General features: G+C 37.4%; 2 protein-coding genes across 2 annotated transcripts in view; both read right to left on the bottom strand.

Annotated features, from left to right (window-relative positions):
* Positions 1-27,952, bottom strand: part of STXBP2 (syntaxin binding protein 2) — a 209,452-nt gene that overhangs the window by 181,096 nt on the left and 404 nt on the right. The gene's annotated exons all lie outside the window — the stretch shown is intronic.
* LOC139158589 (low affinity immunoglobulin epsilon Fc receptor-like) lies at positions 20-27,365 on the bottom strand. The gene is made up of 9 exons (XM_070735910.1): positions 27,269-27,365; positions 24,074-24,193; positions 20,995-21,057; positions 19,046-19,099; positions 17,373-17,435; positions 14,348-14,437; positions 5,175-5,326; positions 2,546-2,652; positions 20-1,492 (listed from the first exon to the last, which is right to left on the bottom strand). Exons 1-9 carry the CDS (start codon positions 27,351-27,353, stop codon positions 1,348-1,350), a joined length of 879 nt encoding a protein of 292 aa, XP_070592011.1. The 5' UTR covers positions 27,354-27,365; the 3' UTR covers positions 20-1,347.

Below are 27,952 nucleotides of genomic sequence, written 5' to 3'. Positions count from 1 at the left end.
CAAGATGCACACACAGATGACTGAATCAGCTGGATTCGATAACTTCTTTATAAACAACAGATATTTACAATACCATTTGCAGAGTATCTATCAGTTGCAGATAAACACAAGCAGGAGTTAGCTTCATTACAGCAGAGTTCAGAGTGGAAGAATACGGGGAATGTAGAGTGCATAGAGGAGACTGGACCCGCACCCAGCCTTAAGCTTTTAGATTTCAGTTACTCTGCACAGATTCAGAAGCACCCACAGACACGTACAGCAACATAAAAATTGCGGGCCTTTCAAGATCTGGTTCCATGTCTGTAGAACAGTCTTCCCTTAGAGCTTCAGGTAGAGGAGAATTTTCTCCGTTTCCGCAAGGCATTAAAGACATCCCTCTTTGATTCAGCAGATTGAAACATCCTTGTTCTGGGGATCAGCAAGAGGGGAGGACATTGGAGAGGTTGGGAATGGTTTTAACAAGGTTTGTGGTTTTATTAGATGTGTCCTAGTTAAGTTTGTGCACTGCCTATTGTCTGTCTTTGTTAGTTCTATATAGCTTGCTGTTATGTCCTTTGTTAAAAGGGCATTATCAATAAACGTTTATTATTACCATTGTTAAGTAGTTAGCTCCTATTGGTTGACTGAGTTGCTATGCTGACCTTGGCTGACCTTGTTGCCACTGGTTCTCCCAGTTCGTGAATATTTTGACATTCTAGGCTGAACACTCTGTTCACCCAAAGGAAATAAGCAGCCCAATAGATTTGGTCAAAAGCACTATGAAAATACTTTCCTTCAAATGACTACCTAATCCATAAATGTTTGCAGCCGGGATTCAAGAAAGAACAGAAAAATCGAAACACTCTTTTCAATTCATACTGCATAAGGAAGACTTGCTTGTGGAAGGACACACTGCATAAGTAGGACTTGGTAACACTGATTTTTTTAAAAATTGTTACAGAATACTATCATTACCACCTATTGTCAAACCTGCTTCATGCCATTCAAATCATAAAGCAATAGGCAGACCTGGAAGTAAACTGGTTAGCTCTCATTCTCATTTAAGGTACTAAGGAAACCCCAAAAGCAGCTTGAGAATAATGGTCCTTTTCTCATTATGATACAATTTAAAATTAATGAATTTTTGGGATTATCTTTCATTTCTGAAATTTGATATTCTGTATAACGGATAGACTGGGGGTATGTTTTCTCCTAATATATTAGGGGAAACTGTATTATCTACTAAAATAGTTCTCAGTAAAGCAAAATACAGCAAATTAATACAAGACAATAAAAATAACAAAAGGTCAAAATAATACATATGTGTTACAAATGCTGAATATTGAGTCTTGCTCTTATTGGATACAATTAGCACTTCCAGGATTTTTCACAAATCCAGCCATCCACACTCTTTCCACATGGACGATCTTCCCATCGGCCATTGGCCTGGCTACTCATCACTACACAGTCTTCCCCATGTCCACTGTTATTGGGTTCTCTTGGAGCCCAGGAGCTGCAATTAGAAATTCAAGGGATTATATCAATGGCAAAATTAATTAGTTAGGACTGATAAATTGGTGAAAAAGCATCAAGAATCCAACAACTCAATCTAAGCTAAGTATATTCTCCATTATTTCAGCAACGTATAGGCAGAAAGTGCTTCAGAAAGCACAGACGTGGGCTAGATATAGGTACATGTGGGCCCACGTCTACAAGGAACAGTGATTTTTTTTTCTGTATGAGTACCTATGTAACATATCTTCACTAACAGTGGAAGCAAGGGTGGGCTACTGCCCAGATGTGGGGAGGAACGCAGTGAGGTAGCGAAAATGGAGCTCCACCCCAGAGCACCCAATTTGCACTGAGAGATGTTGAAAGAAAATGCAGGGCGTCCTGCATAAGCCACGCCCAGAGTGTGGTAGTAAATATTTTGGTAGCCCTTCACTGAGTGGAAGCGTTAGAGGTGTAGAATTTCCAGCTTGAGCACAGGGTTGGACTTGATGACCTGCAGGGTCCCTTTCAAATTAAATAAATAAATAAATGGAGGAAGGAAGGAAGGAAGGAAGGAAGGAAGGAAGGAAGGAAGGAAGGAAGGAAGGAAGGAAGGAAGGTTTCCAATAACCTTGTAGCAGGATGGAAACAGCAGAGAGAAAAAAACAGAAAATGCCCCATCTAGCAGACAACCCAGTAGACCATATTATATATCAGCACATTATCAATGAATGAAAGCAGCACAAACAGGGCCCTGGTTGCATAAAGGCACTTATAATCCACTATCACAATCACCTGACAAAAGCAAGCTGGGGGGGGGAGGGAAAAACTGAAAATCAAAGTGCTGAAAGTCTACACAAGAAAAGATAAAAACAAGTCATAGAATGGGGCAAAACTCACTTAACAACATAAACTTCTCACTTAACAACATAAATTTTGGAATCAATTATCTGACCTGCAGTCAGATAAAAGTATGCTGAAAGAAACAGACTGATTGCATAGTTTGAAAGTCTAGGGTAGAAATCCCCTATTTATAAACCAATGAGAAAAAGAAAAAAAATTAATAGAAACTTACGTATATGATACAGAACTACTGTCTACCCAAACAAACTTATTTTCATGGTTCATATCACTGAGACCAATCCAGAGCGTCTTGCCATTTAAAACTGAAGTAAGGAATTTCTGAAATATAAAGCAGTTTAAATAGTTCAGTTATAATATACCACAATAGACAAATTGTTTTGTCTTATGAACCATCCAATCATTTTCCAAAATTGGTCAACCACTTATGCAAACCTGCAGATCACCTGGATCTGGCTGCAACTAGGAAGAGTATAAATTTAACAATTTAAAATCATCTTGGGCACATATCAAGGGAGTATGTTTTGAAAGAATGGGTTTAGTGTTCTCTAAAACACATGTTCCAACCCCAACAGTGTTTCCTGTCATTTGGTAACATCAAGAAACAAGAAGAGCAGAGAAGCTGGAAAAGTTAAGCAATAGTTGTGCTAAATATACCCTGTATACGGTACTTGAAATCAGTATACAGTATACCTACAATAATCTTTGACTTACAACAATTTGTTTTATGAATATTTGAAGTTACAACAGTATTGAAAAAAACATCTGACTATTTTTGACACTTCTGACCATGGCAAAATCCCCATGATCAGGCGATCAAAATTCAGATGCTTGACAACTGGCCTATATTTATGAAGGTTGCAATATCTGGGATCATGTGATGTTATGATATTCTGAAAAGGGAAGTGAATGGGGAAACCAAATTCATTTAACAACCATGTTACTAATTTAACAGTTGAGTGATTCATTTAATAACTGTGGCAAGAAAGGTTGCAAAGTGAAGCAAAACTCACTTAGCACTACCTTGCCTAGCAACAGAAATTTTGGGCCCAATTATGGTGGCAAGTCAATGATTACCTGTATTTGACAGCAAGTCTAAACACAGGATAAAGAAGCAAGATAGTGGTAATGGCAACAATAAATATGTTATTTGTCTAGTTTGTTGTCTAGTTTATTTGTGCACGTCCCTCGCCACCATCTTTTGAGTGGTGAAGGAGACTTCTGACCCTTGTTCTCTACTGAAGCAGGTGGCCCCTACAAGTTTTTTTCCTTCTTAGAAACAAAGAAATATAGAACATTGACAGCAGAAAAAGACCTCATAGTCCATCTGGTCTGCGCTTATACTATTTCCTGTATTTTATCTTAGGATGGTTATATGTTTATCCCAGGCATGTTTAAATTCAGTTACTGTGGATTTACCAACCACATCTGCTGGAAGTTTGTTTCAAGCATCTACTACTGTTTCAGTAAAATAATATTTTCTCACATTGTTTCTGATCTTTCCCCCAACTAACCTCAGATTGTGCCCCCTTGTTCTTGTGTTCACTTTCCTATTAGAAACACCTCTTTCCTGGACCTTATTTAACCCTTTAACACATTTCAATGTTTTGATCATATCCCCCCTTTCCCTTCTGTCCTCCAGACTATACAGATTGAGTTCATGAAGTCTTTCCTGATAAGTTTTATGCTTAAGACCTTCCACTATTTTTGTAGCCCGTCTTTGGACCCGTTCAATTTTATCAATATTTTTTTGTAGGTGAGGTCTCCAGAACTGAACACAGTATTCCAAATCACCAGCGTCCTATACAGCAGGATCACAATCTCCCTCTTCCTGCTTGTTATACCTCTAGCTATGCAGCCAAGCATTCTACTTGCTTTCCCTATTGTCTGACTGCACTGCTCACCCATTTTGGGACTGTCAGAAATCACTACCTCTAAATCCTTCTCTTTTGAAGTTTTTGCTAACACAGAACTGCCAATACAATACTCAGATTGAGGATTCCTTTTTCCCAAGTGTATTATTTTACATTCGGAATCATTAAACTGCAGTTTCCATTGCTTGTACCACTTATCTAGTAAAGCTAAATTATTTGCCATATTACAGACTCCTCCAGCAATATCAACCCTATTGCACACTTTAGAATAACCGGCAAATAGGCAAACCTTCCCTACCAAACCTTCCTCTATGTCACTCACAAAGATATTAAAAAGAATAGGACCCAGAACAGATCCTTGTGGCTCAAATAATTGAATACTCGCCATTAACAACAACCCTCTGATATTTACGCTTCAGCCAGCTGCAAATCCACTGAACTATCCAGAGATTAAGGCCAATCTTCACTAACTTATCTATCAGCTCTTTATGTGGAACCGTATCAAAGATTTTGCTGAAGTCCAGATAGGCAATATCCACGGCACCACCTTCATCCAACACCTTTGTGACATAGTCAAAGAAATCAATGAGATTAGTCTGACATGATTTGCCTTCAGTAAAGCCATGCTGGTTTGGGTCCAATAGGTTATTGGTTTTTAGATGCTGATTTATCCTCCTTTTGCGTAGAGTCTCCATCATTTTAACTATAGCTGATGTCAAGCTAACTGGCCTGTCGTTACCAGCTTCTTCTCTACTGCCCTTCTTGTGGATAGGCACAACAGTGGCCATTCTCCAATCCTCAGGAACATCTCCTTCTTCCTTCTCTCCAATAGTTTCATAATTAGAGCCAACATGTTCAATTCTCAAGTGCTGAAGTTTTGTTCCACAAACATGCTCCTTGAGTCAATGTGCACGGTTTAAATTTGAGAAGTGGGGAATGTTTGATTATTAAACAGGAACGCCTTATTACCTGCTCAGCAAAATTATCAATGATGACCAGTTTGCTTTGATAAGACTCGCATCTCTTCCCTGCCTGCGACCAGGCTTCACTCCCCATCCTGACATAGTAGCATTTTCCTCCGTTGAACACCCAACCTTTTGGACAAACCTGGCAGCCTGAAGCTATAAAAACAGGCAGATAATCACATATTCAGGAGTTGCTTTTAATCATTAAACCAATATTACTGTAATAACTCTCAAAGCAAGGTTGAATCAAGCAAGGTTTATTTCGCTAACAGGACAAGGAAGTCAATTCAGTCAAGAAGCAATGGAGTATTGAGAGCTCTATACAATGACAGTTCTCCTATTTATACAATATAGCCCAGCAACAGGCAGTTTTACAAAGATACATTTTAAGTTCCAAAAGAAGGCAACCAATCAACATGCAATAAACAAATCTGAACTTTTGACTTTTACCCTGTCTGGGTAGGTCACCCAGGCAAATATCTAACAATTACCAATGTTTGTGATAACTTGAGGGCGAAGCGATGGCACGTGTGCCGGAAGTGGCACACAAACCCATCTCTCCGAGCACACAAGCTGCCACTTGTTGCTCTTCCAGATTCCGGTCCGTCGACCAAATGGTCTTCACGCATGGGGGAGCACCAGAAAGAAACCGGGAGAGCAGCCGCCTAGTGCCCATGCACGCACCAGGAAGATTATCTTCCGGTTTCCGGTGTGCATATGCCCACCGGTCAGCTGATGTTCATGTGCACATGCACACTAGAAACTGGAAGACCAGAGACTTCCGGTTTCGCTGAGGATCGCAGCGGAGTCTCTTGGCAGGGCTCTGCCTCGAGACCCCTCCAACCCTCCCAGAGGTCGCCCCAGCGCGATCGGATCGAGTCCGGATGGCTCGATCCTAGAAAAGGGGATTCCCCTCTGCCCGGGGAGCCATCGCCGAGGCTCCAGGACAGAGGGTTCATCCTGCAGCTCTGGTGCAGGGAGCACCGGTCCTCTCCCAAGAGGACACGGCCATTGCGATCCCACCTAACCAGTGGGAAGCAAGAAACATCAAGAGAGTAAAAAGCAGAGAAACTGAACAACCCTAATCGAAAAAGGAATATTGCCAAAGAAGCTACAATTAAGGTAAAAGTTTTTTCTATGTTCCATGCTAAACAAGAAGTTTAAAAAAACAAGAAAATTGAATCGGAGTTTAAACAAAGGCGAAAGAGAAAGTTGTTAAAACAACATTGTATCCAGGCGCGAATTAACAGCCGGAACTTATTCTAACCACTTTCACTTGTTTTGAATTGTTGAATTTTTGCAAACAAGGAGATCTAGAAGATTTTAGAATGAGACATTAAAGGATTTATTATTCACAAAATGACATTATTTGGTTGAAAAAAAATTTTTTTTCCTCTTTTGAAACATTTTTGAAACATTTGGTTACCGAAAGTTGAAAAATGAAGTCCGGGCTGGGATTTTTCTAGCGGAAGGACCAGACTGCTCACTATTTTCCTACAAATTCTGAATAAACATTTATAAAGGGAAAAAAACCTCTTTTCCTACATTTGAGAACTTTAAAATTTGGATTATCTAATCGACGTTTTTTTTTGGATTATTCTGTTGGACTATTTCCATTGGATTTCGTTTGGATTAATAGCGGTTTGTGGATTAACAGCATTTTCGTTGGATTTACTGCGGAGAGATTTCTTCCTGGGCTGTGAGAGACGGACCGACTTCATTTTAACTTCGTGAGATTAAACTGCATTTGCTTGGAAAAAGTTTTATAAATTTTCTAAAGACTATACCCTTCTTCAAAAAACGGAATACCTTTGCAGTACTCATTAAGGTGTTTCTGACAACAAATTAGATCTTCAATCAATTGTTTTTTTTTTTCTTGCATTTTCCCTTTGATAATTTCAATTTTTGAATTTTAATTCTATATTACATTATATTACAATTGGTTTTGTTTATGCATTGCTAAATTTTCTTTTGGTCTTTGGTCCCCTGTTCCTCCTAATTGAATAATAGTCTTTAACTTCACATGCTTTTACCCTCCTTCTCACTTTGCTGACTTTTTCTCCTTATCTTTGCAGCTGTGCTAAACTAATCTCTTCCCCTTTTCCCCCTCTTCTTCTTCACATCTTCTTGATATAAACTTTGACTAGAGTAATAAGAATAAATAAGTTGAGCATTAATTAGATATATTTTAAATTTTAAGTGTATTTGAAATTTAGCCTTTTATTTGAATTAGAACTTTTATTGCTATTAATTAATTGCTATTGATTTAGTATAACTGTTACTGTGGGTTTGGAATTTATAGAATCTCTTTACATTTTGCTAACATAAAATACCACTAAATTTAAATTTGAAAATGTCAAGTTCTTCCACCCATACTAAAACAATCAAGAAGCAAACAACTGTCATTTCTTCCCCGCAAAGTTCACCACATCCATCTCCCGCACAGCAGACTTTATCTGCAACTATGTTCACCAAGGAGAAGGACAGGGAGAAACAACCATCTCTGGCTTCAATCCAAGAGACATTAACAACATTAAATGACTTTATGCTAAAATCTCAACAAGACGCAACACAACAGAGAGATGAAATTAAAGCAGAGATGGCGGAAATGAAAGTTGACACAGGTGAAATGAAAGACCAGATGAAGGAGATTAAGCAAGCCTTGCAAGATAATGAAGTACGAATGAAGGCAGTGGAAGAAAAGGCGGAAAAGGTGGAGAAAAGAATTGGTCACTTGGAGGACAAAGCTGCTTCACGTTACAGAGGGTATGATGAATCAATTACACATCTGGAAATGCAACGTGCGTCATATGGACTTCGATTTCAAAACGTAATAGAAGAAAAAGATGAAGATTTAAAGGCCATTATGGCTGACATTATTGGGAAAATCCTTCAGATGGACCCAGATGACATAAAAAGAGAAATCGATGAAGTCTTCAGAATTTCTAACAGCTATATTCGCCGTTTTAATCTTCCACGCGAGATTCACATCAAATTTGTAAGAAAAAGCATGCGAGATGATATATTGCATTGGTCAAGAGCGGGACAACTACAACACCAAGGCAAAGAAATAAAAATATTAAAACAAATCCCAAGACGTGTTCGAGAGATTAGAAGAGACTATCATTTCTTGACCAAACTTCTGATCAAAGAAAACATAACTTTTCGCTGGCTTATTCCACAAGGTCTATCATTGACATGGAAATCAACGAGATATAAATTGGAGAATCTAGACCAAGCAAGAGACTTTTATGAAAACAGTGGAATATGCGAAATGGAACAGATAACAAAAGAACTGGAAGCAATGCAGGCCGAAGCCATGGGGGCACTTGCACAAGTGGAGGACCAGGACCATGGGGCCAGAAGAAAGCAACCTCAACGCGAAACCAAGAAATACAACAAATGACTACATTGAGAGATTTAAAAATCTTTTCAGTAAATGTCAATGGACTTAATGAACCAAAAAAAAGAAAACAAATGTTTTCCAAAATCAAGAATCAAAAAGCTCAAATTGTGATACTCCAAGAAGTGCATATAAAAAAAAGTAATCGGAATTTATTGTTAAATAATAAAATTGGAAAGATGTATGCTGCGTTAGCAGACCAAAAGAAAAGAGGAGTGGCAATGTATGTTGAGAGTTCTATAAATTCCAAACAACTATATAGTGATGATGAAGGTAGAATTTTGATTGTCCAGATAGATATTGAACCCAAATCGCTTGCTATTGTTTCTATATATGCCCCAAATGATGACCAAATTGCATTTTATGAAAAATTACATCAAAAAATTTTAGAATTAAATTTGGAAAATATGTTAATTATTGGAGATTTTAATGCCATAACAAATAGACAATTAGACCATTCGGGGGTGAAGAAAAGTTGTAAAAAGAAAAAAAAGAATTTACTGCCCTCAACTTTCCAAAAAATGAAAGCAGAATTGCTATTGAATGATATATGGAGGGAAAGGCATCCTCATAGCAGGCAATATACTTTTTACTCAAACCCCCACAAAATTTGGACTAGAATAGATATGATGTGGGATCCCAAAACAACAGCAGAGTACATACAAGACGTAGAAATAGATGTTAATACTTGGGCAGATCATAATCCAGTTATAGTCTATATGAGAAATATTAAAAAACATCGCAATTGGCAAATGAATAGAAATATTTTGAAAGAGAAAGAATATAAAGAATGGATGGAAAAGGAATTAAAAATATTTTTTGAAATTAATAAAAATACAGACACCACCCCTCAGAACTTGTGGGATGCAACCAAAGCATACATAAGAGGATTAACAATATCCTACACTGCAAAATATAATAAAGAAAGAAAAAGAAAATATGAACAATTAATAAATGAATTAAAACAACTAGAGTTTCTATCACAACAAAATGTGAAAAATAAAGATTTGGGGAAAAAAATAAATTTAATTAAACACAAAATTAGATTACAAGAACAAAATCAACTATTGGAAAAAATAAAGAAAGCTAAGCAACAGTATTTTGAGCATGCCAATAAATCAGGTAGATGGTTAGCATATAAACTGAGAAAGCAGAGACAATCTAAATTAATTAGAAAATTAGAAGATAAAGATGGAATAATAAAATATGACCCAGAGGGAAAAGCAAATATAGTTCAAAACTTTTTTAAAGAATTGTATAAAGATGATAATATTGAAGAAGAAGCCGTATTTAAATACCTAGAGAGTGCAGAGTTACCACAAATAACAGAAGAGCAACAAGAAAAGATGGAGAGTCCAATAACGATGGAAGAACTCCTTATAGTTATTAAAAAGCAGAAAAACAACAAAGCCTCGGGACCGGACGCTATCCCGGCAGAGTGGTATAAAATAGAAAATGAAGTATTAAGAAATAATATGCTCCAAATTTTTAATGAATGTAGAGTAGATGGTAAAATTCCTAAATCATGGTCGGAATCTTTGATAACTTTAATTCATAAACCAGATACACCAAAAGAAAAAATTAAAAACTATAGACCAATATCTTTATTGAATGTAGATTATAAAATTTTTATAGCAATATACGCAGATAGATTGAAAAATGTGATAAACAGCAAAATTCACTCAGACCAAAATGGTTTCCTTCCAGGTAGACAAATTAAAAATAATCTTAGGACAATCATTAATGTATTAGAGTATTATGAGCAACATTCAGATAAAACATTATCTTTAATGTTCTTAGACGCGCAAAAAGCTTTTGATAACGTGAATTGGACATTTATAAAGATGCAATTAAATAAAATGAGATTCGGCCCCAAATTTGTTAATTTAATAGACGCTATTTATTCAGAACAAACGACAAAAATTATATTAAACAATGAACAATTAGAAGCGTTTAAAATAAATAAAGGAGTGCGGCAAGGATGTCCCATATCACCTCTTCTTTTCATTATGACTTTAGAAGCACTCTTAATAAAAATAAGATCAGATCCAAAGATAAAAGGTTTAACAGTTAGAAAAGAGATATACAAAGTCCAGGCCTTTGCAGATGATTTGACTTTTATAATGGAAGATCCGTTAGTCACAGCACCAAGATTAATCCAAACAATAGAACAATATGGCAAGGTGGCAGGTTTGAAAATAAATAAAAATAAAACAAAAATTATAACTAAAAACATGAGTAAAATACAAGAAAGCAATTTAGAATGTATTACTGGAATGCAAATAGTTAAAAAAGTAAAATATTTGGGAATATGGCTAACAGCCAAAACAATAACATTAAAAAATGATAATTATATAAAATTAATTAATGAAATTAAAAAGGATCTAGAAATATGGAACAATCTAAAAATATCATTTTTGGGAAGAATTGCTACGATTAAGATGAATATCTTACCTAAGGTATTATTTTTATTTCAAGTGATCCCAATCAATCCAGGGGCTAACTTTTTTAAAAACTTAACAAATGTGGTTAAAAAATTTCTATGGCAAGGGAAAAAGGCAAGAATTAAGATAAATATGTTAGAAGACATAAAAGAGAGGGGGGGTTTTGCGCTCCCAAATTGGAAACTATATTATCAGGCAGCCGCCTTAACATGGATTAAAAACTGGATAACTTTAGAGGACATGAGAACATCAATATTAGAAGGACATGACCTCATGCTTGGTTGGCATGCTTTTGTGTGGTACGATAAAGATAAAAACCATTCTTACTTTAAAAGACACACGCTGAGAAAATATTTATTTGATGTCTGGAAAGACATAAAGAAAAACCACTTTTTAACAATTCCAGATTGGGTTACCCCCCTGGACGCAATAATACATCCAAATTCTATTAATGACTCAAGAAATATAAGATATAAAGATTTGTTAGACAATCAAATGAAATTAAAATCTAGAATTAAACTACAAGATGAAGGGATACAAATTGATTGGTGGCATTACGCACAGATTAGATCCAGATACCAGAAAGATAGTACACTCTATATATTTAACAAAAGTAAAAACCTGTTAAGTGAGTTAATCACTAAAAACCACAACAGAGTAATTGGAAAAATATATAAATATTTGATTACCCACAAGAATATTGAATTAACATTAAAAGATAGTATGATACATTGGTGTAGAAACATAGGTAAAGAAATTGATTTAGATACATGGGAGAAAGTTTGGATGTGCAATTGGAGAATGACTAAATCAGTTTCTTTGAAAGAGAACCAAATAAAAATGTTTTATAGATGGCATCTCCCACCAAGTAGATTAGCAAAAATGTTCCCAAAGACATCACCTTTGTGCTGGAAATGTAAGAAAGAAATAGGATCCTATTATCATCAATGGTGGACATGTAATAAAGCTAAAATGTATTGGAAAATGATAGAAAAAATGACAAAAGAAATTACAAAGCAGAAAATAGATTTCACCCCGGAGTTTTGTTTGCTAGGAATTACTAACCAAAATTATAAAAAAGAAATTTTGTACTTGATTATACATATTTTTACAGCGGCAAGGATTATATACGCGCAAAATTGGAAAGGGGAAGATATCCCCAAAGAAGAGGGAGTTATTGCAAAAATATTAGACTGCGCGGAAATGGACATGATGGCAAGACGCTTGAATGAACAGGAAGAAACCAAATTTTACGCAACATGGAACAATGTTTATGAATGGATAGATAAGAATAAAAAAATAAAGAAAGAAGAGTAGTAACAAGTATAGATATTTTAGATGATCTTTTCTTATTAAGATTTATCTTAGATTTAGTTTACATAGATAGAATAGAAATTTGTTTTTTCTAAAGATTTTTTGACTTGAAATTAATTAGAAACTTTTATATGACAGTTAATTTTTTTTTTTTACTAGATATTTTTTGTATTAGTAGCATTGAATTAGATATTCAATTGTGTATTCCTTTTTCTGTATCTGCAATTATACTTTTGAGAAGAGCAGGGATGATACATCCCTACAATGTATGTTAAATGTTTGTAAGTTTGTTTGTCATTTTAAAGAAAATTAATAAAAAGATTTGAAAAAAAAAAAAAATAGAAACTGGAAGACCAGATGGCTGGTGCAAATGTGTGTGTCCGATACCAGAAGCTGACCTTCCCGGCATGTCCACCAGGTGGCTGCTCTTCCAGTTTTCAGAATGTGTGTCTGGCACCTGTACACACCTATTTCAGCAGTCAGTGCCGAAAAGGTTTGCCAACACTGGTCTATACAGTCTTGAAAGTGAGGTCTAGGCTCAGATCCTGACTGGCAAAAACTGCAATATTGTATTTGCAGCTTTAAAAAACAATGGCTTTCAGATGTTCTGCTCTGCAGATAATCAGATATGAGACCTCTAGATTAAAATTGGCTCTAAGTTTGTAGCTGCCATACTGGCCTCCCTGTTGTTGAACAATATCCCTACCCAAACTGCTAGATTTGATTGCTTTATAGAAGTGTTTCCCAACCTTGGCAACTTGAAGATATTTGGACTTCAACTCCCAGAATTCCCCAGCCAGCGAATGCTGACTGGGGAATTCTGGGAGTTGAAGTCCAGATATCTTCAAGATGCCAAGGTTGGGAAACACTACTTTATAGTACTACTTGGGACTTTGATCTTCCCTCAGATGGGACAGTCCAGGAGTTCTTCACCACCAGGGCAATCATGGGCATGACCTAAGTCACTAAGAGCCCAACATATACACTCGGCACTAATGAATTAGACATGGTTTGTATCCCAGAGCAGTCGCTACCTGGGAATGGAGGATATTGCCACCAGTCCTTTGCCATAATCAGATCGTTCACTTATTACCTTTTTCTTCTTATCAATGCTGCCGCTACCATGTGGTCAGGAGAAAACTACATTTTGGTTCGACATACTTAACTTGGGGATTCCAAGGTTTATGATGATGATGAGGATGATGATGTCAATACAACACAGCAAACGAGATCACTATGCTGGATTTCCTATTTCATCACCATCGGCCTTTTGCAATTGACAGATGGAGATTTTGTCAATTCCGATGGCTTTCAAATGTCCTCTGAGATCCTTTGGCACTGCGCCCAGCATGCCAAGTACCACTAGGACCACTTTCACTGGCTTATGACAGTCGTTGCAGTTCGATTTTTAGATCTTCGTATTTCACTAATTTCTCTAGCTGCTTCTCCTCAAATCTGCTGTCTCCCGGGATTGCGATGTCAATTATTATTATTATTATTATTATTATTATTATTATTATCATCATCATCATCATCATCATCATCATCATCATCATCTTAGGTACTGTGGGTGGTTTGACTGAGGCCTGATCAGAATCTGGAACCAAATATATAAATTTGTATCTAACCCATTTAAACTTCCAGAAAAGATGCATAATAATATACAGTACTATAACCAATGCTTTGAGGTATGTAGTAAAATTTGGGCTACAGTTCAAAACTTGTAGGGGAACTTTCATTTGCTCTGGTATTGTTTAATTCAAACTTTCATTTTTAAATGCAAGGACAATCAGACAATACAAGTATAAATGAAAGTTTGAATTAAAGAATACTTTTAATTCAAAGATTCATTTGTACTTGTATTGTTTAATCCAAACAACGTCACCAGCCTAGTATCAAACACAAGCTGTCAAACACAAGCTTTCCTCAACACAGCGTCAATTACAACAAGATTGAATGCTTAACTCTGAAGGAGTAACATCTTACGAATTGACAGACAGAAAAATTATATCTTACCATTAATCTGATAGACTGCATCGATTAAACGAGCGACTGTCTCCGCATTTTTGTCACCTTGAGTCTCTACCAATTTTATCTTTTTATTCACTAAAAGTACAAATTTACAGGAAAACAATTAAACGGAAATAAAACTTGACATAACACAACTTTTCCCAATCTGTGTCTTTCAGATAGGTTGAAACTCCTATACCTATCATGTCCTATTGACAGGATCATTGAAGAGTTTCAGTTCCAAGACATCTATCTGGTGGGCACAGAATTGGAGAAGATTAGCCATTGATATACTGATGCAGAGGAGAATTCAAAGAAGGAAATAATAAATTTCTAAATCAAACCCAGAGGCTGCCACTACTCTTAATTAAGGAAGCACAACCTATCAGCACCAAAACTCATTGTGTTTACCAATTTGTTTGTAATTGCGGAGACAATTATGTTGGCAGAACTGAGAGGTGTTTGGCTTTCAGAATAAAAGAGTATCTTCTGAAATGAGTCTGAACAGCCTTGAGTAATCCAACAACAGCAGCAAATCATGGCCATTAAACGCCTTCTTTGGCCATTGGGAGACACTTACTAGCTATGGATCACCAGGTGGATCAAAACTATGCATTTAAAGTTGTACTATGCCGCATAAACTCTGGCAGTTGCTATTAACTGTTTGAAGCTCCCCTTGTACATGCAGAAAAGGCTTTATGTCAATCTACGCCTCCCATGGGCATAGGTCTTGCCATTGATTGCTTTTCTGCATACATTATAGGCTTAATTAATGCTCTTGCTAAATCTTAAATCTTTGAGACTGACTTTAACCATGTTATTGTAATGTAGGTGCTTGCATCTACCACTGTTTGTCTTTTGGCTGCATTGTTTAAAGAAATAATATTTTCCTTATATTCACACATACATATATTAGGGTCATATGGCATACTCAAGAAAAGGTAAGTCTAAAACAATTTTTCCTGTCATTGAAATGCTGATGACAAGCAATGTGTGGCTAGAAGAATTTTCCATTTCCATCTTTCCATTAATGCAAAGATGGATTTCTGGCAGAACGTACTTTCACTCTGGCTGGAAAATCGTCTTGCCAAAAACATCTTGTCAGCACCATCTTTGGGACCAGAAGTCTAATAGCATGCACATTCAAAATTGAATCACTGTCGTGATTCGAATCGCACTATATCAGGGGTAGGCAAAGTTGGCTCTTCTATGACATGAGGACTTCAACTCCCAGAATTCCTGAGCTAGCATGATTGGTTCAGGAATTCTGGGAGTTGAAGTCCATAAGTCATGAGCCATGACAGTCCATGAGCCAACTTTGCCTACCCCTGCACTATATGAATCCAAACCAATGTGTAATGAAAATTAGAATGACTGTCTCCCACTCCATAAATTTTAGCAATTATGGAAAACTTATTATTTCTATTGAACACAAGGTTTTGGGTTATTTATTTTCAGTGAAAAAATTATAAATATGTAAGATTGTATCATTGTTTTATTTTATACATACCTATAGATTAAAAATATTCTTTAAAATATTCTTTGCCCAGCCCTAATGCCCATGAATTTGTTGGTTTTATTTAAGTGGAACTTATACAGGTTCATTCCTTATTTTCAGAGATTATAGTACCAAAAAGTCTGAGAACTCCTGATTTAGTTATTAAGTAATCTTATTGCTTTCCATAGATTTCCTCTCATCGACACTGAAAAAGCATGAGAAATGCATTTTGTTTTATATTTTCTTTCTCATGCATTTTCTACATGTAAAGATGCTTAGATGCAGGCATGGAAAATGGGGGAAATATCATTATTCGATCCATTTAATTCACCTCTGCAGTATATACTGGTGGCAGTAATTCAGCCTTTTCCATTCAGACTTTTCCAGCTGTGCTGTAACCAAAGTTGTTGGACTTTTAGCCAATACAATACTCGATACTCTAATTTCAATAAATCTAGATGACATTTAACACTGGACAGTTTCTTGTATATTCAGTTGCAAACTCATTTATAACACATATTTATTTAAGAAGCCCAGAAAAATTAACATCCTTTGACCAATTTATTCCATCTTAGATTTATTGGATTTATATGATTAGATTTATTGGATTTATATGCCGCCCCTCTCCGCAAACTCGGGGCGGCTCACAACAATAATCTTTCATCAGTGCTTTCCATTTATGTTTGTTTATTTCTTTATTATTTATTTTTCATATTTACTTTCTTATTGGCCTGGAATACTTATAAATTGCATGAGGGGTGGATGGAGGTGGGAATCCTACTTTGCTGAAGATGCCATTTATTCCCTGGTCAATGATCAGAATATGAGTCCTTACATTTGGCCAAAATGCTTTTTTGAAAAGTGTTCCTGGAAAGCCAGGGGTGAAATCCAGCAGGTTCTGACAGGTTCTGGAGAACTAGTAATGGAAATTTTGAATAATTCTAAGAACCAGCAAATACCACCTCTGTCTGGCCCCAGAATGGAGGGAATGAGAAGTATCCTTCCCCTGGATTGGGGAGGGAATGGAGATTTTGCAGTATCCTTCCCCTGCCACACTCACTAAGCCATGCTCACATAGCCACACCACACCCACCAAGCCACGACCACAGAACCAGTAGTAAAAAAAATTGGATTTCACCGCTGTGGAAAATATGTCTGAATACATGAAAGATTCACAAAACTACCTTTTAACACAAGAGGAGAAGATTTGGTGGACTCTTGATACTGATGTGTGTGTCCCCCCCCCCACTCCCATGATCAACCACCCAAGGCAGATCTCTCACTTTAATGTAGGACCATCCTTGATAGGGAAAGTTGTCAAAAAAAATCCTTCAGAAAGAAAAACAATAGAGATACAATGAATAGGATTTAGGAATTTAGACTGAGGTTGCCAGGAACAACTCACAGTTTTCAATTTGAAACAATCCAAAGTAAATCTTATTCATGAAATTCCCTATTAGCAAGCTCACGTATCCACCTTATCTTCCTTTCTCACCAGAACCAAGCCCATATCTGCCTATAAAGATTGCTTACCATCAGATTTCAGGCCATCGTGATCATCCTCCAGCTTTTTAAGGGTTTTATTTACTGCCGATTCTGAAAAAAACAAAAAGACACAATACACTGCAATTGCTACTTTGGGTGAAAAGGCATTTTTAAGACCTCTGTATTTCCCTATGCAAGAAGAACTAGAAGGTGCTATGGGATTAGGTTATAGTGGTTCAATTTAAAATTAAATGTTGAGACCGCAGTGGAAGCCCTCTCCTGTAATAAGCAACACAATTGTAAATTCTACTTAAAATTTCCCAAAGCAACAGTGCAGATGTTTCTCTGTCCCAAGTTTAAAAATATGAATTTCTTTTTCTTCTCCCTGCTAGCAATCTTTGAAGAGTACTAGTCTTAGCCAATTTTTTACTCTCACAGAAAAGAAACACGTGCACACCCACCCTAAGTGGGCAAGAACACCTATTGACAAATTGCTTTATGAATTCATTCAATTGGAATATTAGTCATTTTCTCCTACTCGCAGATAATCAGCCAAGGCATCAAATAGGATAAAGGAGAATAAATAAATAAATAAATAAATAAATAAATAAATAAATAAATAAATAAATAAATAAATAAATAAATAAATTGTTGTGGTTGGCTCTGGCCCAGCTCCTGCCTCAGGGAATGGGGAGGTGGATGCAGGGGAAAATTCAACATGTCACAGGCCTGTGTTATTGCCGACAGAATCAGTTCAGAGTTTAGTTTCCTCGGACGAAGAAGAAGGTGGGAGTGACTCGGCAGAGGAGGGCTTGGCACACAGCCAAGGTAGTCAATCTCCCTTATCTTCCCTTGATTCAGATGATGACATTTTGGACCCACGCAAGCGCAGAACTATGCGTAGAAGAGACCAAGTAAGAACATATTACAGGAAATAAGTGAGGCCACCTGTGTTTGGGTGGGACTCCAGTAATTAGGGCTGCTGCTATAAATAGCAGCATGTGGGTTTGGCCCTTGTGGAAGAATATCTGATCGCAGTTCGTCAGGAATCTTGTGTTGCTGGACTTTGTTGCTTTTTCACGCCTTTGAAATCAAAGCAGAGCAACATGTGTGTGTGTGTGTGTGTCTCACTTCCTTGGAAGAAGAAGAGGTGTGAAGTGTCTTCACAGCTGCTAGCTAAGTACTTAATGACTGCTTAAGGGAAATTGTACAGACTAGCCGGTTGTTTTGGGAAGAGTGCTCTTTGCAATACAAAAGAGTGCTTTGTTTATTTTGAATTTTGTGATAAAGAACATTTTTTTGAATTTTCAAACATGTGTGTGTGTGTGTGTGTGTGTGTGTGTGTGTGTGCCTGAAATTTGTACCCTTGAATTTTCGGGAGGCTTCTATCAGAGAGCCCGGCAGAACAGAAAGAAAGAAAGAAAGAAAGAAAGAAAGAAAGAAAAAAAGAAAGAAAGAAAGAAAAAAAGAAAGAAAAAAGAAAGAAAGGTTAGGATAGCAGTTATATGTCTTTGATTGTATGATCATAGCATCATCTTGAATTGTTAACCCGCTCCCCCCAGACACTGAACAAAATATGGTCGCCCAGTGGCAAAAAACAATATGTTGTAATAGTTTGGAGAACAAAAATAAACAACTCAAGGATGCTTGGCACAAGGAAGGAAAGAAGCAATGGTAAACATCAGTTGGGATATCAGACACAAGATGAAGCTAATGCATACCATGAGCAGCATTGTTGGTTTGGAACTGCTGAAACTGCTTCTCTGACTGGAGACCTGGAAAGACAGAATATTACCCTTAGGGATCTAGTTCAAAGTTTAATGTTTTGCTAGCCAGATAATGTACAATATATGGATTGAGCGGAAATTATAAGACAGCTATACCACTTTTAACCCTTACATGGTCAGGTTTAGCTTCAGCAACTTCAGGAATTTATAGACCCAACCGCACTGGAAATTTTTCCCAAAAGACCTGGAGCTTTTTCTCTAAAGATATTAAGTCCTTTGTAATAAGGGTAGTATTGATTTATCAAAATAAGAAACTGAATGCTTATGGGAAGAGTTTTTCTTCAATAAAGGCAATCATATCTAGAGACATCCTGGTTCAGACCTAACAAACTTATTGTCCCAAGGACAATTCCATCTGTTCGTCCATTACCCTGGGGGGGGAACTATTGACCCCCTCAGAGAGGGTCCACAACTTGGGCGTCCTCCTCGATCCACAGCTGACATTGGAACACCATCTTTCGGCTATGGTGAGGGGGGGCCTTTGCCCAGGTTCGCCTGGTGCACCAGTTGCGGTCCTATTTGGACAGGGAGTCACTGCTCACAGTCACTCATGCCCTCATCACCTCGAGGTTCGATTACTGCAACGCTCTCTACATGGGGCTACCTTTGAAAAGTGTTCGGAAACTTCAGATCGTGCAGAATGCGGCTGCGAAAGCCATCGTGGGGCTTCCTAGATTCGCCCACATTTCTGCAACACTCCGCGGCCTGCACTGGCTGCCGATCGGTTTCCGGTCACAATTCAAAGTGTTGGTAATGACCTTTAAAGCCCTACATGACATTGGGCCAGAATACATCCGGAACCGCCTTCTACCGCACGAATCCCACAGAGTTGGCCTTCTCCGGGTCCCGTCGACCAAACAATGTTGTTTGGTGGGCCCCAGGGAAAGAGCCTTCTCTGTGGCGGCCCCAGCCCTCTGGAACCAACTCCCCCCGGAGATTAGAACGGCCCCCACCCTCTTTGTCTTTCGCAAATTACTTAAGACCCACCTTTGTCGCCAGGCATGGGGGAGTTAAGTTATTCTTTCCCCCTAGGCTATTACAAGTTATGCATGGTATGTTTGTGTCTATGTTTGGTTTTTTATAATAAGGGTTTTTTAGTTCTTTTTATTAACTGGATTGTTCATGTTGTTTTACCACTGTTGTTAGCCGCCCCGAGTCTGCGGAGAGGAGCGGCATACAAATCCAATAAATAATAATAATAATAATAATAATAATAATAATAATAATAATAGTAGAATAGGATAGATACACAGAAAAGCGAACCTATTCTAGAAATCTCAATATAAATTTAGTGTTAACTTGTATAAGTAGTACGTGTACACACCTCAATGAATTCTCTATTGGAAAGGTCCAATTTCCAGACCCATCAAAATGATGATCCTTAGCCTCTGATCAATACATCTTGCCAAGAAATGGGGAAATATATGAACGTTTTGTGAAATGCTGCATTTCAGTTGTATTCTAATTACTATGATCACTATGAAACTCTCTTGGCTACCTTAGTATAGCCTTTGGTAAGGTGAATACCATCCAGATCTGTAGAATCAATTTCTAGAATATGGGATAGGGAATTCTGATTGTTGAAATCCATACATCTTGAAGGCCTCTGACTATACTGCCTACAGAAAAACAGGTTGTATTATATTTTTTCATTATTTTTCTGTAATTCCATGATGAAATATAGGCAATATATTATCCCAACAGACTGTTTATTCACATTTGTGTAAACCTACTTTTGCAGTTACTTGCAAAACATTTCTGCAAAGGTGACTATGACTGGATATAGCTATTTCAATTATTGTTCTTTTAAAAATTGATTTTTCTAATTGAGATAGAAATTATAATACATATAACTGTTTGGAACAACAATATGGAATTATTACCTTTCTCAGTCAGCAAAGTTTGATTCAAACGCAGCTCTTCCAGTTCCTTGGAAATATTCGAATCTGAAGGAAGAGGAAGACTGAATTCAGACATTGCATCAAACCATGGTTTCCTGGATGAACTATAACTGTTCAGATTAGCACAACAATTATACGCTAAACCATAAATCATCCTTTGTAATTTACAGTAGCTGGATATACTCAGTGATCCAAACCAATTACATTGCAATTTATGTGAAATATTTAACCTGGCCAAGACTAGCCAATTTGAAATGAATTAGTCTGATTTGCACTTTGAGATAGATAGCTTCATTATCATGGACAGCAGGAGATTGTGGCTTCCTATGACAGTTAAAGAGGAATGATCTCGAGCCTATAACAGAAAATAATATTTTATTGATTGATTGATTTTGTCCAATACACAATGAGGGTTTTAGTGGGCATACACATAGTAAAATGCATGATGAAGGTTATAGAGGATATACTCATAGTAAAATATATCTAAGAAAGAATAGAAGAGAAGTTATAGGAATAGAACAAATCAATGAAAAAATAGAAGAGATATAGGAATAGAAGAAAGGTATAGGAGATATAGGAGAGCAATAGGACAGGGGACGGAAGGCACTCTAGTGCACTTGTACTCGCCCCTTACTGACCTCTTAGGAATCTGGATAGGTCAACCATAAATAAACTAAGGGTAAAGTGTTGGGGGTTTGGGGATGACACTATGGAGTCCGGTAATGAGTTCCACGTTTCGACAACTCGGTTACTGAAGTCACATTTTTTACAGTCAGGTTTGGAGCGGTTAATATTAAGTTTAAATATGTTGTGTGCTCTTGTTGTGGTTGAAGCTGAAGTAGTCGCCGACAGGCAGGACATTGCAGCATATGATCTTGTGGGCAATACTTAGATCTTGTTTAAGGTGTCTTAGTTCTAGGCTTTCTAGGCCCAGGATTGAAAGTCTAGTCTCGTAGGGTATTCTATTTCGAGTGGAGGAGTGAAGGGCTCTTCTGGTGAAGTATCTTTGGACATTTTCAAGGGTGTTAATGTCTGAGATGTGATATGGTTTCCAAACGGATGAGCTGTATTTGAGGATGGGTCTGGCAAAAGTTTTGTAAACTCTGGTAAGTAGTGTGAGATTGCCAGAGCAGAAGCTACGTAGGATTAGGTTTACAACTCTTGAAGCCTTCTTGGCTATGTTGTTGCAGTGGGCTTTGGCACTTAAATCTTTTGTTATTAGTATAGAAATGGTTATCTTATTAAGGGATAAATTTGTACTGCACATTATCAGTCCACTGTCTTATATAACGATTGTTACAATAAAAAGGTACAGTTATTAACCAAATTTCTCCAGTTCAAGCACTGGTATTTCCTAGTCTGTATTTCAGATTTTCATTGTCTTTTGCTAGCATGGAGGTGGTATTCCTTCTACAGTTATGAGGGACAAGAGGTAAAGATGAAGGGGTGACAAGCAAAAGAGAATCTGAGTGACAGCTAAAGAGAATCTGAGAGGTCAATGAATAAGACAAACCTATGGAGGAAGACACGAGGCTCACTAAGAAAAGGACAATGTTTTCATTTAATATAACCTTTATTCAACGTGACTAATTAAAAATAATAGCCGATGGTATCTCTAACAAATAGAGTGGAGTGGAGTGGAGTGAAATTAAGCATTTTACAAGAAAAATGTGAGAAGGGATGATGATTGTCATCATCATTATGAGTAGGTTTCCTGCCACATGCCTCCCAAAGACCAATAAGATCCCACAAAGTCGGCCTTCTCCAGATCCCATCAACTAAGCAATGGAGGTTGGCGGGACCACAGGGGATGGCTTCCCTGTAGCCGCCCTGGCTTTAGGGAACCAACTCCCCCCCCCCAATGCTCATACTGCTCCCACTCTACTGGTCTTCCAAAAGGCCGGGGAGGGGGGGGGCTGAATTTTACCATCTGGCATTGCCGAGTCATGTTTGATTGGTATATATTGTATGTTGTCTGATAGATTGGATTTATGGGTTTTATAACTGGGGCTATGAGTTTTATAATAGGGTTTTTTTATAGTTTATTATTGATATTTGACTTCTTTTTATTCTGTATTATATTTGTATTGTTGTAAGCCGCTCTGAGTTCTATGGGATCAGGCAGCATAGAGGTCAAATAAATAAATAAATAAACAGACAGACAGACAGACAGACAGACAGACAGACAGACAGACAGACAGACAAATAGATAGGCCACCAGATATGAGGTTCTAAATAAAATTACCATGTAAAGTGTTCAACTTGGGAATAATGTCCATAAACAAGAGACTGTTTGGGATTTGAGCAAAACCCTCACATTATTTCCCACAGTGTTGTTGTTGTTGTTTTCCAATCAGGAAATTGAGATCAGTAGTCACAAAAAGCAAATATCCCCAAACTTCATCAAACACAAAATAAATCGGATTAAAAGCAAGATGTTTTGTTGGGCTCCATCCCATCTATTCCAAACAGCATAGCCAATAACCAGAGGTGATGGCAATTACTGATAGTATCTGTGCAAACAGTATCAGTGACAAAATAGCTTCATCTTATATAAAGCTGAGTAATAGTTTTTAGCCAATATATTTAGTGAGTTGACTCTCTAAAAACAAATTATTTTCAAATGCCCTTATAATTGAAAGCATAACTTTCTGATCTAGAATTTTTTTTAATAAAGGCATCTCTCAACTCCCAAAATTCCCCAAGCTCGGGGGAATTGTGGAAAATGTAGACTTAACGCATCTGAAGAGAAATACTATGAGTTTGTTCTTCCTTACTTATTTGTAAGGCACCAGCTTATATTCTATTCTTTCTTTCTCTTCACATCTGAGATGTGTTATTTTAGAATGGAGATAGATGAGCAGTGGTGGGTTGTAAATTATTTTGCCACCGGTTCGCGTGCCTGCTTGCGCACACACATGACACTTCTGCACATGCTCAGAAGCATCCCAGGTGGGTGGGCGGAGTCTCCCACCATCAGCGCTGCCAATTCTAAGAACTGGCCTGAACCAGGAGCAACCCACCACTGTAGATGAACCAGCTTTTGACTCAGAAGACATACATTTTGATGCCATTACAGCAACAATGATGATCCACAGCAAAAATGATGCAACGGTCACAAGAATAATGATCACCGGGAATACTCCTGAACCACCTCGGCAGCTTTGTGGCAGGAAATTACCTGTGGACAAAAAACATATGTTTTATGAAACCAACAGTAGTAAAAGTAGGATAAGAATTCAATTATTAATACTATAGAACAGGGATGTCAAACTCGCATCGTTATGGCATTGTCACGTGACATATCACAACTTTTTTCCCTTCGCTAAACTGGGTGTGGACGTGGCTAGTGTGTGATGCATCCAGCACATGGCCCACGAGTTTGACAGCCCTGCTATAGAAGAAAAACTTCACAAACTTTCTAACACACCAGCTAAAATCCCATTCATTCTAGAATAATATTTGTATTAGCTTTTCTCTACAGCAGCAAAACCTGCTTTTATATAGCTCATTTCTTACATGGAATAAACTTTTATAATCATTAGACCATCACATTGTGGTAGTAAAAATTTTGGTAGCCCTTCACTGGTTCCATAACACATGTGGATGCCTTGTCTTCTTATGAATTTTACAGAAGTGCATAGAAAGCTGCCTTGGGGGGAGGGGAGACACTGTTTGAACTGAGATTACTTTGATCCACCTTACTAGAGTTCAGAAGCAGCACATTAAAAATGAAAAACGCTCATTCTCTGGCCAGTTAACTTCTGTGGGTATAATAATTTATATTCTCTAAGGGAAACTGGGGTGGCGCAGCAGGTAGAGTGCTGTATTGCAGCCCACTGAAGCTGACTATAGATCTGTAGGTCAGTGGTTCAAATCTCATCATCGGCTCAAGGTGGACTCAGCCTTCCATCCTTCCGAGGTGGGTAAAATGAGGACCCAGATTGTGGGGGCAATATGCTGGCTCTGTTAAAAAGTGCTATTGCTAACATGTTGTAAGCCACCCTGAGTCTAAGGAGAAGGGCGGCATAAAAATCGAACAAATAAATAAACTAAATAAATAAATAAATAAACTCAGGTTCATGTTTCCTCCGGAATACTGACCTAGTTAGTAAACAAACTATGGTTGTTTGACCATGGTTAATTGAAGGAACAACAACCACATGGGTCTGCATGTGATGAAGTTCACATTATTTATGCCTACTATATAAAGATAAAGTTAGAAACCTTATTTCATAGGATTACTGGACTAGAACTGAGGTCATCAACTCCATCCCTATTCTCGGTGCAAAAATACAAATTAAACCATCTCAGAGAGATGGTCACCTAAGTTATGTTTGGCGACATCTAATGAAAGGGACATTTCAGACAATATTTAAGAAAGTTTTGTTGCTGTTAGAAATGCAGATCAAAAATTGGAACATAAATTTAAAGAGATTGGGCTTTGTCTTCAGGTTCAGGTTAGGCCTATTGGCCTTTCATCGGGTCAGTTCATTGACCCATCTACTTCAGTGTTAGCTAGAATTGACTGACTGTCAATTCTCTCAGGACTCAAAACAGAAGAACAGAAGAATATCTTAGAACAGGAGTCCCCATGAAAACCATGAAAACCATGCCCCTTCTGGTCTGCAGAAAAACCCCTCTCCACTGAACTAGTCCCTGGTGCCCAAAAGATTGGGGGCACAAGCCTTAGAAGACCATTAAATCATAGTTTTCTGGTATGCAAAAATCTTTATTTACTGACTCCTCACATCCTGGATATAAATAGTTTCAACTCCTTCCCTTAAAACAAAGCTATAGAGCACTGCATACTAAGACAACTAGACACAAGAACAGTTTTTTCCCAAACACCATTGCTCTGCTAAACAATTATTATTATTGTTGTTGTTGTTGTTGTTATTGTTGTTGTTAGTGTTGTTGTTGTTATTAGTGTTGTTGTTATTATTGTTGTTGTTGTTGTTGTTGTTATTATTATTATTATTATTATTATTATTATTATTATTAATTAGATTTGTATGCCGCCCCTCTTCGAGGACTCCCTCACCACTGTCAAACTATTCACTAAGGCTGCATTACTATTGCTATTAGTCTTCCCACCGTTCCTATCACCCATCTCCTTCCACCTAAGTATGACTGTAACTTGTTGCTTGCATCCTTGTGATTTATACTAATATTGATTGTTTCCTGATTGCTTATTTGCGCTCTGTGACAATCATTAAGTGTTGTGCCTCATGATTCTTGACAAATGCATCTTTTCTTTTATATACACTGAGAGCATATGCACCAAAGACAAATTCCATGTTTCTCCAGTCACACATGGCCAATAAAGAAATTATTGTGATCCTCCACTGAGTTACAGCACCTCACAGAGGAACTACAGCATCCCTCTGTATCAGCAAAGAACAGTTACTCTCAGTAAGCCTGTATCTCAAGCAGTTAGAATTCTTCCCACATCCCTTTAATTTGCTAGGTGGATGGAATGCTTAAATTTTATTTTATTTTATTTATTTATTTTGTCCAATACACAATGAGGGTTTTAGTGGGTATATATCTATATACACATAGTAAAATACATGATGAAGGTTATAGAGGAGATACTCATAGTAAAATATATCTAAAAATAATAGAAAAGAAGGTATAGTAATAGAACATATCAATGAAAGAGTAGAAGAGGAGATATAGGAATAGAAGAAAGGTATAGCAGATATAGGAGAGCAATAGGACAGGGGACGGAAGGCACTCTAGTGCACTTGTACTCGCCCCTTAATAAATAATAAATAATAAATTAAATAATAAATAAATAATAAGTGAAAATGGAAAGAGTATTCTCGCTCTTCTCAGATACCCATTCATTTCCCTTAGAGTGGCCTTTTGCAATTTCCCTCCCAGTTTATCATCCAGTTTTGCCCAAATGATGCATAAGTGTCTTCTATCATTACCTTTTATCATTATTTATCTAATGTTTTATTTGTACAAATTGCAATCCTATAATTGTTTGACAAATAAATAAATAAAAATGAAATGAACAAATCCAATCATTAGTAAGCCATGCTGAGTGAGGCTTATGGTGAGTGACACCAGAAGTATAAGAATTCATATTATTGAAGAAGTTGTGGTCTTCTACGAAACTGGCAACAGCTGGCAGGAGTTTGTGCTGCTGCTGTAAGCTCCTCTCCATTTTGGCTCTGAAAACAGCTGTTTTTCTGGAAACCCTCCCCACACCCACCCCAGGGGCACAGATAAAGCTGCCAATTACCTGCTGCTTCAAGCATCTTGCTTGGCTTCTTCCTCTGTTCATTGGGTTCCTCGCATGCCTTATAGATACCCTGCGATGATGCCATTTTTCTCAGTCTCTGGAAGCTGTGGGACTTTCGGCTATTTATTACAGTCTAAAGTACTCCCGGACTTTTTCTAGGAAAGGAAATGAGCACGAGTAGCCACTCTTCCTCTTTTCAGCTCAGACCTTCCATGAAGTTCTTAAAGCCTTCCCCTGAAAAATCCGTATATCACCCTAATGCACTAGTTAACATGGCTTCCTAAGGGCTACGTTGGAATATGATGTCTAGTACTGCTTAACTAAAGTGTCTGCTTTGTGCATGTCAGAATGAGTTCACAGATCTGGGCACCTTTCAAACCAACTGCCAATACTGATTGGAAAACCCAGTGCTTTGCATTATCAAACTCTTTCGGGAATCATGGAATTCTTTACATGGCTGCATTAAAGTGCTTTGATGCTGCGCAGGAGCTAGGTATAAAATATGCCTGTTGAGTTCCGATATTGAAGAAGCAGGAGGTTGGTGGAGTGACTTCAGATCTTTATTAGGTTACAGGGGGTAACTTCCAGCAGCAGTATACACAAGGCAGGGGGTTTAAATAGGGAGCCAATCCGGCAGGGAACCAATCAGAATTTTCCTACCTTCTTTCCCTGCTGTCGGATTGG

The sequence above is a fragment of the Erythrolamprus reginae genome, chromosome 2 (genome assembly GCF_031021105.1).
Source record: "Erythrolamprus reginae isolate rEryReg1 chromosome 2, rEryReg1.hap1, whole genome shotgun sequence".
In the NCBI taxonomy this organism is placed as follows: domain Eukaryota; kingdom Metazoa; phylum Chordata; class Lepidosauria; order Squamata; family Dipsadidae; genus Erythrolamprus; species Erythrolamprus reginae.
Note: the sequence above shows the minus strand (reverse complement) of the source record. Positions and strands in the feature narration are given on the sequence as shown.